The sequence below is a fragment of the Condylura cristata genome, unplaced genomic scaffold, assembly GCF_000260355.1.
Source record: "Condylura cristata isolate star-nosed mole 26May11 unplaced genomic scaffold, ConCri1.0 scaffold00004, whole genome shotgun sequence".
Taxonomy (NCBI): Eukaryota; Metazoa; Chordata; class Mammalia; order Eulipotyphla; family Talpidae; genus Condylura; species Condylura cristata.
Genome location: NW_004567105.1, coordinates 58,611,814 through 58,627,204, shown reverse-complemented (window position 1 = coordinate 58,627,204; position 15,391 = coordinate 58,611,814). Strand labels below are relative to the sequence as shown.

Sequence of the window (15,391 nt, the reverse complement as noted above, 5' to 3'; positions counted from 1 at the left end):
CTTATAAAGTGGACTATAGACTCAGCAGTACCGGAACCTCTGCCTTATAGCAAATGTCAGAGGTGCGGCTTTGTGCTTGTGGCTGTGACTGAGCCTGTGTGAACTCCCTGGGTGCAGGGACAGTCTGTTTCTGCTCTCTGTGGTGTGACTGGCACTTGGCATGGTCTTTGTCACCCACGCGAGCTCCCCATGAATACACATTGAGTGAAAGGATACAGAGTACTACCTTACATTTATTCCGATGTGTCGGACACAGTGCTAACGGAACATTGATCCCTTGTTCCTAACTCAGCTCTCAGACAAACATTTGGCAGATGAGGACTCTGAAGCATCAAGGAGTTAAGAATTGTCCAGGGCCATGCGACTGTCAAGTGGCAAAGAGATTTGAACCCAGATTCTGACAGTCCACACAGCAGCTGCCCTTAATCCCCATACATGCCTGACCCTGTGGGCATACTCAAGGGCTCTTTTGTGGGAGAAATAATCAGAAGGGGTTTTGCTGGGTTGAAGAAGATGCCCGAAGCATATTACACCAGGGGATACCTGTCTGCATTCCCACCAGCGGAGTGCGTGCGGCCCACAGGCTGGCCTGCCTTCTGCTGCCCCACTCTGGCCCTGCAGCTCCTTCCCCAGGGTGTGTGGTCTCCGCAAAGGTTGGCCAGCCCGTCATTTTTCTTGAGCCCTGGTAGCCACGTGGGAGCTTTGAGTGGTCACTGTTGACACAGTTGTCACAACGGGGCTCATCACTTGTCTTTCCAGACAGCACCCTGTGACGTGAGGTCTGGCTGTTATTAACAACTTTCAAGTAAGGAAACAAAGGCTTTACAAAGTCAAGTAACTGCTCTCTGTCATGTAGCCAGTATGTAGAAGGGGTATGAAGCATGTCTAAGTCCAGAACCCACCTTGGTCACCTCCGCATGTCCTGCCCCATGTACAAGCACGGGTTGGCCAGTCACAGCTGGGCAGCACCTTCCTAGACAACTGACTCGGCCCAAGCGCGTCTTCCCTGCACCCTTCCTAGATGGAGGCCAAGCTCTGGAAGCCTTTGTCCTTAGCTTAGTTGGTTGCAGTCGGTCAGCTGCATGGCTATTTAGCACAGGTCCCTCAAGACAGCCGTTGTGTATGTACATCAGCTCCTGTAGGTTCCTGTGTCAGGGAGGACAGTGGCGGGTTTGTGTGCCAGAGTGCAAGGATGTGACGGGCTGGTCCCCAGTCTCGTTTGCGTTGTTGTTGCTGCCCTCTACTGGATCATAATGAAATTGCCTGTGTTCAACCTGAAGGGATTACTGTGGCGGACTTGCTAAAAGAGGATAAGAAGAAAAGGAAGTTTTGCTGCTTTCACCAACGCAGGGCTAAAGATCACGGTAAATGACTGAGACTGAACTTTCTCTGCAGAGACTTCTTCCCGAGATCCCTGACGCTCTCTCCTTACACCTCGGCATGGTGTGAAGTGCATGTGGTGTGTTTGCAAGATGCCCATGTTTTCATTGCTTGATTTCTTTGAAACTTGGTTCTGTTGTTTTCTTCTTGTCTTGCCCCACAAAGTGTGTTTTTGCCAAGGCAGCGTTCCGTTTCCTTCTTGTTTGAACAGTACCTTTTAAAGAAGCAGCCGAACCAACTCAGAAAATTTATTTCCATTCAGCATGAATATTCTTAGACTGGAAGACAGACTTTTTAAACACTTTTCCCCAAATGATGTTTTTTAATCTAAACTGTTTAGAAATTCCAATGATGTTACTTGATTTTTTTTTTTTCCAGGTTACATTTTTCAAATGGCTTTTTGGTCTTCCATTCTCTGACTGGTTGGCCCCAGACCATGTCAGAGCTGGTAGTGTCAGTTTCAGAAATGAAGTTAAAAAATCCACTTCCAGGATACAAAGAATGAGGTTTGCAAGTGAGAACGTGAAGGGGCTCATGTGGTAAACGGTGCCCCTTGCTTTGAAATGCCGGTAAACCCTGCCCACCCCACACAGGGCTGGCACCTAGCCTTGCCGGCCCGTCACCACTATGGCTCCACAGCAGCATGGAGCTTGGCCCCGCACCCCAGGACGACCTCCCAGCAGCTGTCACCTGACTGGCTGGCATCAGGCGACTCTGAAGTGAGTCATTTGAGAGGGCAGCCAGTGCTGAGAGCAGAAAGCACGTTGCACAGATTTGTAGGAGAGGCCTTGGCCACCTGTGACAGGCTGAGCAAAGGTCCTGGGCATAGACTTGAATGCATCAGCAGTGGTTTGCCTGGAGACTGTAACATCAGAAGGCCTGAGTGGGAGGAGGACGGAGGGTGCCAGGTGTACAGGCCCCTCAGTATTCACAGCATACGGTGGCCCAAAGGAGCTGGAACCTGCCTGAGACAGGGCAGCGAGTTCAGGGCAGACTTGTCCAGCTTTTGTGTTTACAGAGCATTTGTGAAGAACAGGCTGGACTTGATGCAGCTCCTGGGGCTGCTGCAGGAAAAAAAATCATCTTCAACTAAGCAGGACATACTGTCTGGAGCTTAACATAAAAGCACTTTCAAACGCTGGCGGAGGACTGCAGTTCTGGCTGGTTACCTTGAAAAGACACGTGGCGTCTGGGGTTGGGCCACGATACTTGAGCTTCTCTGTTAGTTTTGCAGGGAGCAAAAGCAGCCTGACATTTCCAGGAAATGCTGCATTTTGAGTAGGGATGGTCTTTTATAGACTGAAATACTTGGTGAAGGGATGGTGTGGGGTGTGGGAGTGTTGCCAGAAAGGCCCCTGCCTTGGTGTGGGACTGGAGAGGCAGGGTTTGCATGGATGATTCACTCCCCATGACACTGGTCTCACAGAAACAGTTCTGTCAGGCTCAGCTCTTGCTTCAGACACACAGTCCTTGGTCTGGCCTTGACCTGCATGCTCTCAGAGAGCCTGACTCCTTTACATCAACAGGAGGCTGTTGCCCTGTGGTGGCTAAGCATGTCACCACGAGCTGGCCCAGGCAGGTTCCTGCAGGGTGGTCATGAGAGTAAGACCAAAGCGCAGGAGCTTGGCTGTAGACCCGCTGTTCTGAGGCAGGCAGCCCTGAGTCCTGCCGCACAGCTATACAGCCCCAACAGTCCCTTGGCTCCACTTCCTTTGAAAGGAGAGTGAGAAGCTTTTGGCTGCTGGGACGTGGAGGGAAATGCTTAAAGGAACCCCTGAGTGCTCTCAGGGCAGCAAACTGAGGCTCGGTGTGACAGTTCCCAGAGAAGGCAGGAGGCTGGGGAGTTGTGGGCTGGTCCAGCCTGGCCCCCTGGCTCCTGTGGCTCACTAAGGTCTCTCAGGGGCTGTTGCTCCTTCCTGGGGCATTCTGACTTGGAGGCGCCTTGTGATCAGTGGTTCTGGCAGGTTGCTGAACCCCCAGTGCTCTCCTCAGGGGCAGAAGGGGCATCCCAGCCCTGCACATGCCCTGCTCTCCTTGCCAAGCTGTGAGGAGATGAAAGGGACCCTTGGTGCAGACAGCCTGTAGCTGTTTCCTCCTGACAGCAGTTCTAGCAGGTCAGAGGTAAATGGCCTGGAACTTATTTATTAGATAAGGCAAGTAAATCTGGAGGTAAAAGGGACTTGTCCTTACATTGCTGATGCGCTTCCCACATGTCTTCTAGAATCTTCGACCTCAGAACCTCCATGATTGAAGGAACTTGGTCTAAGACTTTGACATACCTGATCATAGTAAACATATTTTTAGTGTTTGGACCACTCAGATGAGAGAGAGAGAGAGAGAGAGAGAGAAAATTTCCCTTGGAATTCACAGGTGGGGGAGATGTGGTTGAGAAGTGTTTCTCAGGTGAGACTAGATGGAAGAATGCATTGGTGGAAACGCTGGTTGTGTTGGCACTGGTGTGGCTTTGCTCACGATGGCACCAGAGTCCAGTGCAGGACCTTACAGAGAAGCACTGACTCCCCCTCTTGCATGGCGCTGGGCAGGCCGTGGCCTCTCTTGTCAGCAATCGGGTGTGCCGGGCTGTTCTCTGACTTCCTGGCCCCAGTGATGGCTGCTCTCTGGCCCCTTCTTGGTTTGCCTATACTCTAAGCCCGGAGAGCCTGGAGCCTGGGATAGATCTGGAAGCATCAGTCCCAAGCTCCCTCGGATTGTCAGCAGGCAAACTACAAGTCAAATCAGAATCCCATTATAATTGGCAGACTTGTTCTACTGCCTCAGTTTACCCAGATTCACTGGTGACTTTTAAAATTTCTTTCTCTAAAAAAAAAATCCTCACTAGAACTCTAACATTCTCTGGAATATGGCAAGGAAAGTATTTATAGCTTCTTCCCAGACAGATGACCCCTGGCTTGCTTCTGCTGGAGGAATAAGGTGCCTATAGGGGACACGGTGGTGGCTGAGGGCTTTTTCTGCCTGCATGCCTAATGAGGCCTGTTCACTTGTCACATGGATGCTGAGAGGAACAGAACACCCACTCTGAATGGGGCAGCCAGTTAGGGAGACAGGCTGTGTTCCAGTCACTTGTCTACGGTCTCACTTACTTGGGTTTCTGTTCAGATTTTTATAAAGTCCCAGTGGCTCCCATAGCAACTTGATTTTTATACTGTCTCCATTTGCTGGGCTGAGTTCCTGGAAGTGGTTTGTACCCCCAGGTTTCCAAGGGTTAATATAGGTCACTAGGAGGGCACACTGAGGCTGACAGACATGAAACTTGCTTGGCTTTTGGAACTTTTTGATTTGTGAAATTTTAAGGATATACAAATACCATAATGTGTACCGTTATATTTAATTATGTGTACATGAGCTGGTGTGGCTTGGTGTGGAGAGCAGGCAAACATTCTCACATCTGATCCAGGTGTCCTGAGGCAAAGTCAGTCTGTTTTCTCATCTGTGAAATCAGACTTTGTTCCCGTCACCCCGTAGGAACCCCTTCCCGTTCTAATAGCCTGTGATGCTCCTGCCTTGCTTTTTAAAGACTCTTTTTTTTTTTAGATTTATTTATTTATGCATACAGAACTGGGGTACAGGCCCGAGGTACAGGGGCCATGAGAGGTCTCACCAGAGAAAGACATAGTTCAGAAAGCCAACTGGGGCTAAGTGAAATGTAACTCTTTATCAATGTATTGACATTTAAAAAATGAATGCCTAGTGCAGGTGAAGGGTGAAATGTTTTACTGCTCGAACAGACTCTAGTTGTATATACTGGGTCTGATGGTTTCATCCTTTGAGAAAAGGAATGCCGTCCCGTGGCGGGAGTGAACAGGGAGGCTGCTGCTCATGTTCGGGAGTGGGATCCATCTGTTTGGGGACCACATGAGGTCACGACATTCTAGCACAGCCACCCCTCCCCTCCTTCTCCGCCTTGGTGGTGATGCTCGGGGGAAGATTTGTTCATGACAGGCCTGTGGCTTTGTAGGTGTCAGATGCTGAGGACAGAAAATTCTCATCTCTACAACAGGCCAAGTTAGGCTGAAATGACTCAGTTTAAGATAGAAAAGATACAAACCACGAGGCGCGGCTGTTTCGGAAGTAGGGAGGATGGTCCACTTCTGCGCAGGCCCAGAGGAGCCTGGGCGAGGTCACGCTGGCCTGGGCTCCGCGGGAGGGTGCTTTGCTTCCTGACAGTGCCAGGAGGCGGTGGTTGCTACTTTTGAGCCTCACTCGTGGCTTCATACCGTGGACCCACTCCGGACTGGCCCACTCGGTCTGATCTTCCTTAGCTCTGCGAAGTAGGGGTGCCCCATTTCAGGGGTGAGCAAATGGAGCCTTGAAGTCACAAATGTGGGCTTCAACTTAGATCCAGCGGTCTGAGCGCCTGCTCTCAGCCACTGCCCCACCCCTACCCGCCCGGAGGTGCTGCCAATGGAGAGCAGGACGACACCTCAGCTCCATCAGGGCTGCCCTGACCACACGTTGCCCAGCCAGTCTCGCTTAGTCACTGCTTGGGGAGTTTGGCTTTATTTCTCCCCTTTCCCCTCAGTGTCTCCCCCCTCCCCTGACTTTAGCCTAGGGAGCAGCTAGTACATTTCATGTACCATAGTTGACACAGAGCCGGAAATGCAAAATGCTCTGTCCTGCTGCCCCTTCCCATAGGTAGTATGTGATTCATCTGTTTTGATCGGTTCATTTGAAACAAGGAAGCTTTAGACAGGAAAGACAGCCCGGTACTGACACCCGCACAGGGCATGGCCCCGCAAGGACAGCCTCAACAGTCCCTCCTGCGCAGAAGCAGTTTGCTCTGCCCCCTTCTCACTGCGGGGAGAGAACCTCCCCGTCCCTGTCAGGTGGTTCTTCCCTGGTGTACGAGTGCCGGCTCTTCGTAAGCGCCCTCTGCTCATTGTCTTCACAAGTTCAACAGAACTTAGGTGCCAGATGAATGAGCTGTTACTCTTGAACTTTAAAAGAGAGGTGGGCGTGGTGCCTTCATGTTCTTCTCCATCCATAATACCTCCTGTCTTTCAGTATTTTAAAAATAATATCAGTCTCAGGTCTGTTCACAGTTTTTTCTAGGTTATACCTGTTGGTGGCCTCTGAGTGCAAACCTGAGAATTCAGAGATAAGCTGGTGCCAACCCCAGTGGCAAGAGTCACTGTTGTCCCGAGGCGTCTTTTCTTAGGAAAAGTCTGGATGGACAGATGGGCAAAGTTTGATCCTGGTGGGGGAGCGGGGCAAAGCCCCCTTGCAGTCTGACTTTGCAGTGTGCCCTTCTGCCCCTCCAGCCCCTGGGGCCCTTCCTCCCATTTCCCAGAGCCCTGCATCCTGCCTGTTCCCTGGCATGCAGCCCTTCCAGAGCACTGTCTAAAGGGTGTGCTTCTCCCCACAGCCAGCATGCCCACCAGTGAGACCGAGTCCGTCAACACCGAGAACGTAAGTGGTGAAGGCGAGAGCCAAGGCTGCTGTGGAAATCTCTGGTGAGTGTGGAGGCCACTTGCCCTCTTGGCTCCTCTTGTCTTAGAACTGAAAGTGAAGAGGGTACCCCAGATGTCGGTGTCACCCTGGGGCAGAGCCTACGGTGTAAGAGGGGTGGTGGGTGCACCCCGGACCGCGTGCTCCTGGTCTTAGCCCTAGCCCTGGGCATTTCACATCCCCCTTCTTCCTCTAAGAGTTTGTCCTGCCAAGGGGGCCCTCCTGCCTGGGGTGCGGGATGACCCAGCAGTTCTGCTGTATTTACCAGGTGCTGGTGGAAAAGAAGAGGCACTGCCCAGGCTGGGCCCTCTGGGTGCCGGCGGTGGGGGTAAAGAGCCGATTCTCCTCTGAGTCTGCTGTTGGCATCAGTGCTGTGAAGAAGCGCTTTTGTGGCAGAGTTGCTGACTGTAGTGGGCTGTGAATTAACTTCCCTTCACTCATGGGTTCTCCCAACCTCATCACTGCACTGGATGACCAGGCCCTGCCTGCCTCTGCTCACGGCCTTTTTCTTTGGCACTTGCACCCTTAATGATGCAGGCTTCTATCACGTTAACACCGGGTCGGCTTTTTTCTAGATGATTCAAGCTGCAGCCGGGGGACCAGCAGAGTGCCGCCTGCTTTGGGGAAGCCCAATGCAGTTTTGTTTGCTTCCTGCTAATAACCTTTAGGTCTGACCTCTGTAAAATAGAGGTGTTGTTCTTAAGAGAACTTGATCTCCATGCCAGGGTTCATAAAAATGATGTGTTCTGGGCAGGACACTCAATTTATGAAATGGACTTGCCTGCGTCTCTTGTTCCACCCTCCCTGCAGCACGTGAAAGGAGCAGGGAATGACTGTCTTTCCCAGTTCCCAGACAAGAGCACTGAGGCCCCTGGAGGAGTGCTGCCTGCCCGTGCCTGCCCCGTCAGCGAACAGTAGAGCTGGCACTCAGCCCGGTGTTCCTCTTGCTCATGGCAGTGTGTGCTGCTGTCCAGATGAGCGGCTGAGCGCCGGGCAGCAGAGGCCCTGTTGGCGTTAGTTGCGGGGTTGGGGAGAAGAGTGCCTGGCATCACCGCCTGTACCAGGGCTGCTCAGGAATCTAGCTAGAGCCCTCTCTTGCCTGACCTAAGAATGTGCTCAGCCTGGCCTGCCTGGCAGCACCTTGCCCCCTGCTCTGCTCCTACCCCGGCTGGCCCAGGGTGAGACCAGGGACGCTGAGTCTAGGCTTGAGTGCATGGCTTTTCGGGCATCTCTGCTAAGTGACAGGCAGGCCTGCTTAAACCTTCCTAACAGGAGCTATGTTCTTTGTGTTTTTCAGTCAAGCCATCTCAAAATCCAAACTCAGGTCAGTATCTCCTTTGTATTATTTCTTTAGTCTAGTGTTGATGTTTTATGCACTAATGTGTGAGTCTCGCTTGCAGCTGCTCGAGACTTGATGTTTTTTCTATGTGGGCTGTACAGGACCGAGCTGTGCCTTGGGAGAGCCACATAATACCTGCTGAAGTCTCACCCCAAAACCAACCAACAAAACACACACTGAATAATTATTTTGTCACTGAGTCTTCATTCTCTCCCAGCACAATTTCTCTGAACTACTCCTTGCCATTTTTCTGCTTAAAAGTTTTCCAAGGAAGGAGGTTCAAAGGCCTTCTGAGGTGCTAGTCACATTGTTCCTTGCTTTGCTCAGCTTACATTTAAGATCGCTCAGTTGGTGAAAGATTCATGGGATGTTTACCTATGTTTTGTATTCTTTTCTCTATAAATGCTATTTTCAATTTAAAATATTTTATCACTGTGTAAAAAAAGTAATTCCACAGTTCATGCAAATATCAGATCATTGCGTTGTACACTGAAATTAATGTTACATGCAAGTTACAATTCAATAAAAATTAGCATGGAATAAATATAGAACTAACTATAAAACCTAAAACTATAAACATTCTAGGTGACAATCTCTGTAACCTTGGATCAGGCAACGATTTCGTAGATGTAACACCCAAACCACTAAGGATAGCAGAAAATTGGCTGTTAATTTAGATGTCATCAAAGTGAAAACTCCTCCTCTTCAAAAGAAATTATAATAAAGTGGTAAGCCACAAATAGGAAGAAAATATATTTGCCAAGCTTATTTCATTAAGATTTCATAGCACCCAGTGTACTTAAAGAATAATGACAATAACAAGTAAATAAGTCAAAATACGACCTGTAGATTTTAACGGCATGTCACCGTGGAGATGTGGACATGAAGTGAGCATGTGAAATGACCATTGGTCATTAGGAAATTGCAAGTTAAAATCACAGCAGGATCCCACTACATACATGCCTTTTGGAATGAATCAGACTTAAAACAGATTTTGCCACAGGTGACAGATCAGTGCGTGTGCACATGCAACCCTGCTATTCAGGTGCCAGGCACTTTCTAAGCGGTTCGGTTTTCTTAAAGTTAAACACATGCTTACATCGGACCCAGCAATCCCATGTCTGAGGAATTTATATAAAAGAAATGAAGCACTATACCTACACAAAAGGTTTTCACACAAATGTTGATGGTAGTTTTATTCAAATTTCAAGAGACCAAGATGATGAATGGGTAGACGAGTTGTAGTTTATCCACATGGTAGCCTAATCTCAAGAAGAAGAAGAAACAGCTGATAGGTGCAGCACCATCAGTAGCCTCAAAAGTAGTTTTACAAAGTGAAATAAGCCAGCCTCAAAAAGCTGCATATTATAAGATCATTTATAGGGTATTCTGGGGTAAAGCAAAAACAGTAAGGACCAAAAACAAATCAGTCCCTGTCAGGAGCTGGGCTGAGAGAGTGGATGAACTACCAAATGCAGCAGAGAGTGGCCCTTTGAGTGGAGGGCATATCTGGACTTTGACCTTGGTGATGTTCACAAGCTGCATACCGAAAGTAAATTCCACTGTAAATTTATCTTTTCAATAAACCTGACATTTAAGAAAAGAATTCAACGCTCTTTCATAAGTCCCTGTTACTAGAAGGCATAAAAAGTCCTTTGTAATTTGGCCCCTGGTATCCTCTGGTCTCATCTTTTATTCTAAAAAATACTCTTTTATTGAGGTAGAATTGCCTGGCTGTACCTTTTGACACCTCTACCCTGCTCCCCACTCAGTAGCTCTGGAGGGCTGCTTTCAGTTTTCAAACATACCCTATACTTTCTGCACCTCAGTCCCTTGACTGTGTGTTCACCTGAGTAGAGAGGTGGACAGTCCTTCCCTCTGCCCCCTGGCCAACTCTCACTCAGCCTCCAAGATCCAACCCAACTGTCTGTTTTTTGTTTTGTTTTGTGAAGCCTTTCCTGAATCTTCCAAACTATATTTGTGGCTTCCTTCTTTTGGCTCCTATACAAAATAGCCTGGGAATATCTGCATGCTTTTCAGGGACAGGGATGTGGAACTATGCCTTCGTCTTCATATGTCCAGTGCTTGGTCCAGGTGTTGATTTCATCAAGGGAAAAGGCCTGGCCCCATGGGTTTTCAGCACCCAGCAGGGGCAAAGTCAGAAGTGTAGGGGACATGACAAAGAGGTCTCTTAGGTTTGGGAAACATTTGTGACCTGCAGCATAGGGTCTTGTTCACAGCTTCTTGCCTAGGTCCACTGAACTCCGTATCATAGGGGAAACCCAGCTTTGAGGGGGACAGTCATCATTGTCCTCTGTGGAATTTTTCTATGCCGGTCATCATGTTTCCTTCCAGCTGCTGTCAGCGGGAAACCACACAGCAAGGGTGTAAAGTGCACCTTGCTTGTTCCAGGTCTTGTTGAGGATTTGGCACAGATCTCTCGGCCTGGTCCCTGGTTTTTGTTTTGTTGTCTTTTAGTGTAGCAACGCAGCTGAGTCAGCCAGAGCTGCAGCTTGGACGCAGCCTGGAGATTCCTTTGACTCACTTCTGGAGGAAGTGCCTCCTTCCCCACCAGCCAGTGAGCACAGCCTGCAGTGGCCCTTCTGCAGGACCCACGGTGCAGAGCATTCTGTGAGAAGGGAGCGCTTCCACAGGGAGGCAGGCTAAGGGAAAGAATACTTACCCTACTTACAAACAGGAACTGAAAGTAGGTAGGGGACACGCTACTATCTGTGGGCTCAGCTCACTTTATTTGTATGAAAACACGATTCAATATTGGCTTTCCTCCTAAAGGTATATTTTGAGCATCACTAGTTAGAAAGGGCACCTGATGACTCAGTTTGAAGACTCATGTCCTACTCAGCTTTGACAGCTCTGCCAGGCTCCACAGGAACCTCTGAGAATCAGGAAAGGACTGAAGGTTTCCCTAAAAGGAAAACTAGTTTAGGAGCATTTTGCTGCCAGATAAATTGCTTGTGATGATCGAGGTGCCGAGAGAGATGTGTATGGTAAGCTAAGTGGCTCTCTGCATCAACAGCACGAACAGACCCTGTGCCATATGCTGGGAATGCAAACCGCGTATGCGTGCAAGGCGATTTTACATCTGCACACAAAACTTTCATTATCTAGATTTCCTGACCAGTTTGAGGACTGCACGTGACAGCTTCTGGACTTATCTAAAGCCATAGGAAGGAAACTGATAGCATGTCAAGACAATGCTTTAGAAGTAATTTAAGACCAACGTAATTTACATTGTGATGTCTGTTAAGGTTTATGCCTCTTGTTCTTGTCTTTTTTCTTCCTGTACCCCCACCCCACCCCAGACCCAGAGGGAAAGTCACATACTTGGTAGTAGCATGTACTGGGTCTCCTGACGTGGGATGCCGGGGAGTAACATCTGCTTCTCTTTCAGCCGACGCTGGCGTCGCTGGAACCGCTTTAATCGCAGACGGTGCAGGGCTGCTGTGAAGTCTGTCACGTTTTACTGGCTTGTTATTGTCCTGGTGTTTCTCAACACCTTAACCATCTCCTCTGAGCACTATAACCAGCCTGACTGGTTGACACAGATTCAAGGTACAAGCAGAGCCATTCTCTTTGATCTGAAGGAGGGGTTCTGAGGGCTTTGCACTGCAGTTTAGTCTAACTGCTCCATAGTAATGTATGAGAACAGTTCTCATGGGTGCTAACTCTAGAAACATCCAAACACAGGGTGCACTTGGAATGGGGGTGCAGTTCATGTTGGATGGTGAATGAAACACCTTGGAGCTGATTAACTCAAAACAACTCGTTATCCTAGCTTCTTGGGGACTTGGGGTCATGGGGATGGAAGGAACCTCCTATCCCTTCTCCTGGCCATTCTGGAAGCATCATTTTCCCTTTAGGGTTCTTGGCATGTGGTTGCTTATCTCCAGGAGACTGGTGCCAGGCACTCCCCACAGGCAGCCCATTCTGAATTGGCAGTTTTGAGCCACTGAAAAAATCCTGACTTACTTCAAGTCCAGTCTATTTCCAGCCAAATCTCTAGCCAATCTGTTAGAAATGACATTGATAGGTGATTGCCTGTTATGCCCTGGTGCTGTAAGCAACACTGACCAGACTGGTCTTACCATGTGTGACTGAAGCGAGAAAATGTAATATAATGATATAAATGCAGAGTCACAAGCTTTTTAGGGTCTGGAAAGCTTCAGAGGTCAGGTGGCACTAACTGACCCAAATCAATGAAATCAAAGACATTTTCCAGAGTCACAAATCTAAGTAAGAACAGAGTCAGGATGAGAGCCGGAAACGGACCATGCAGATTACTGCCTTGTTTCTGTAATGGAGACAGTAACAAAGAAGTAACAGAGAGAGGGAGCCAGGAGTGCTTGGAGCACAGCCTGGACCTGGGGGGGGGGCACTGATGGAGGGAGGTGTGATGGGAATAGGGGGTTCTGAGCCAGCTCTTGGCTGAGATCCTGAGAACTGTATCACTTTGTTTTTTCCAGATATCGCTAACAAAGTCCTCTTGGCTTTGTTCACCTGCGAGATGCTGGTGAAAATGTACAGCTTGGGCCTTCAGGCATATTTCGTTTCTCTCTTTAACCGGTTCGATTGCTTCGTGGTATGTGGTGGAATTACCGAAACCATCTTGGTGGAACTGGAAATCATGTCCCCCCTGGGGATCTCTGTATTCCGGTGTGTGCGCCTCTTAAGAATTTTCAAAGTGACCAGGTAAGGACCCGTCTATCTTGCTGCAGGTGGCATCTGGATGTCAGGTGCTGGCCGGGTGCATCCCTGGTCAGGTGTCCCTGCTGTGCCCCGCACGGGTGTGCTCCAAGCACCTCACACCCTCCTCTTGATTTTCAGGCACTGGACTTCCTTGAGCAACTTGGTGGCATCCTTGTTGAATTCCATGAAGTCCATCGCTTCTCTGTTGCTTCTGCTTTTTCTCTTCATCATCATCTTTTCCTTGCTTGGGATGCAGCTGTTTGGTGGCAAGTTTAATTTTGACGAAACACAAACCAAACGGAGCACCTTTGACAATTTTCCCCAGGCGCTCCTCACAGTATTTCAGGTGAGCCCTCCGGCCTCCTTTCCCTGAGAAGCCCATAGTGAGATGCCTTCCTGTCTATTCACAGTAAGATGAATTGATTTCATTTTTATTAATAATGATATCAGAGTGTCCTGGTAACACTCTGATAAATCCTGGACTATCTAAGGTATTTGTTTTGCATCTCACTCCAGCTGTCTGTGTGATCAGAGTACGGTTTTTGTAAGACCACTGCATATTATAAAACCTGGAACAGTGACTTGGTGTGGTTCCTGTGAGATAGACTGAAAGCGTCATTTCATTCCTTTGCTAATTTTTGATTGCAGGCAAGTTTTGTAATCCTGTTTATAATGGATTTATGCAAGTAAGGGAATTCAAAAGCCCTAATGCTTTGGCATGGAGTCAGAGGAATTAGGGTGGTAAAGGTTGTGACAGCCTTCTGCCCCGTTTTTGTCCTGTCTCCTGTGATTTAATGAGGACACAGGCTCAGCTGTCTGTGCCTTTGGGGCTGTTGCAGGCACTGGGCTGAGAAGGGAGGCGACAGTGTCAGAGGGACGCAGGTGGCTCTGTAGTCAGAACACCGCCTCCATCCTACCCAAGTATGAGTGGAGGTGTTCTGAACACCTCTTTGTGGGTTTAGAAGTGAAGCCCTTCCTTGGACAAAGCATTTCTGTCCTTAATGCTTTCCACATTCGATGTCAGTGAGCATCAGAGCCACCAGACATGGAGAAAGGCAGGGGACATTGGAGTCCCGAGATGGTACTTTCTGCACAGCGATGTGGCCTTGGGAAGTCACTGTCCTTTTCGAAAAGATGGAGTGACCAGAGGGAATCTTTCCCACTTGGTCATTTTGGGAGGAAGGGAACTACTGCCACTACTACAGGCCATGATTCTAATATTTTGAGTTAACACTTAATCCTTGGCCAATGAGTATTCATTCTTTTTTTCTGATTTCTTTCAGAGATGCCTGAGTGGTGGTGGTGGTTTTTCTAGTATGTCTGTATGGCACATAATTCAGTGTTAGAAAAGGATACAACCACCATGTCCCTTTCTGGAAGAAAACTTGCATTCAAGATTTTGTGTATTTCTTAGTGATATATGATATATTTGTTCTGACGTAAGTCAGCTAGCCTCCTTTCCTACCTACAGATGAATAGACAGAGATGGGGGCTCACTCAACATGCTGTTCAGTATCTTGCTTTTTATCACTTAAAGTGACCTTAAGATCGTTACTTATTAGTCCAAAATACTTGTATGAGACATAAGTTGTGTGGCTGGATATGTCAGCATACATGTAACCAGACCCATACTGATGAATGTTTTGTGTCCTCTCTTAGCTCTGTGGGTGAACTTACACATGACTGTCACCCACACATGTGAGAGTAGATCTGTAGGATCAATTCCCAAAAGTGGAATTGCTGGTTTGACAGGTGTATGTCCATTTTCAACTTTGATACCCTGGGCCCCAGTGCCCCCGTAAGGTAGTGTTCATTTATCATCTCGTGAAGAGGGTCAAGACAACTTTCTTTGTTCCTTTCACTATAATGGGTCTTTAGCCTGTTTATTTGGTTGTTTGGCTGCTGGGTGAAAATGGTATTGTATAGTAGCCTTACTTGAATTTCTTTTATCAGGAGTAAAGTTGAATGCCTTCATGTGACTAAGAGCTATCTATAGTTCCTTTTTGTGAATTGATTTATCTTTTCAAATCATTTGTTTTTCTGTATGGCTATCTGTGAAAGTTTTAATTTCTTAACTATCTGGTGGTCCAGATAGATGATAAAGGAGATCTCCCTCTCTCTGGAAGACAGCACATTTCAAATTTGTGTGTGTTCATGATGCATTGAATTATCAATTATCAGTAGGGAAATATAAATTTGAAATTTCAAGTGGGTATCAGTATCTGTTCATGGGGCAGTTTTAAAATTACATGGGCATTTGAAATTCCCTGCTTCTAAAATGATGTATTTTTCATCTCCACAACTGATTATGTGGAACACTAGGCAATAATCAAAAAGGATGAAGGCAACCTAAGGTCTCCTGAGTATATATTTGAATGCTAGAAAGGCAGTTGCTGAGACTTCCTGTAGGATGATGCCCTTTATGTCTAATCAGAGAAGACACCAGCAACCTGTTTTCTCTGGGCATTTATAAATGTGTTTACATTCACAGGTCAGCAT

At 48.0% G+C, this 15,391-nt stretch overlaps 1 protein-coding gene across 3 annotated transcripts in view; it reads left to right on the top strand.

Moving 5' to 3' along the window:
* Positions 1 to 15,391, top strand: part of CACNA1D (calcium channel, voltage-dependent, L type, alpha 1D subunit) — a 272,080-nt gene that overhangs the window by 180,456 nt on the left and 76,233 nt on the right. For 2 of the 3 annotated variants that reach the window (XM_004676057.2, XM_004676059.2), the window contains exons 10-14: positions 6,764 to 6,851; positions 8,144 to 8,170; positions 11,598 to 11,758; positions 12,670 to 12,895; positions 13,031 to 13,238. In XM_004676057.2, the coding sequence (XP_004676114.1) occupies positions 6,764 to 6,851; positions 8,144 to 8,170; positions 11,598 to 11,758; positions 12,670 to 12,895; positions 13,031 to 13,238 (710 nt within the window). Of the gene's footprint in view, positions 1 to 6,763; positions 6,852 to 7,114; positions 7,175 to 8,143; positions 8,171 to 11,597; positions 11,759 to 12,669; positions 12,896 to 13,030; positions 13,239 to 15,391 lie in introns of all 3 variants that reach the window. The other variant, XM_004676058.2, reaches the window with a different exon arrangement.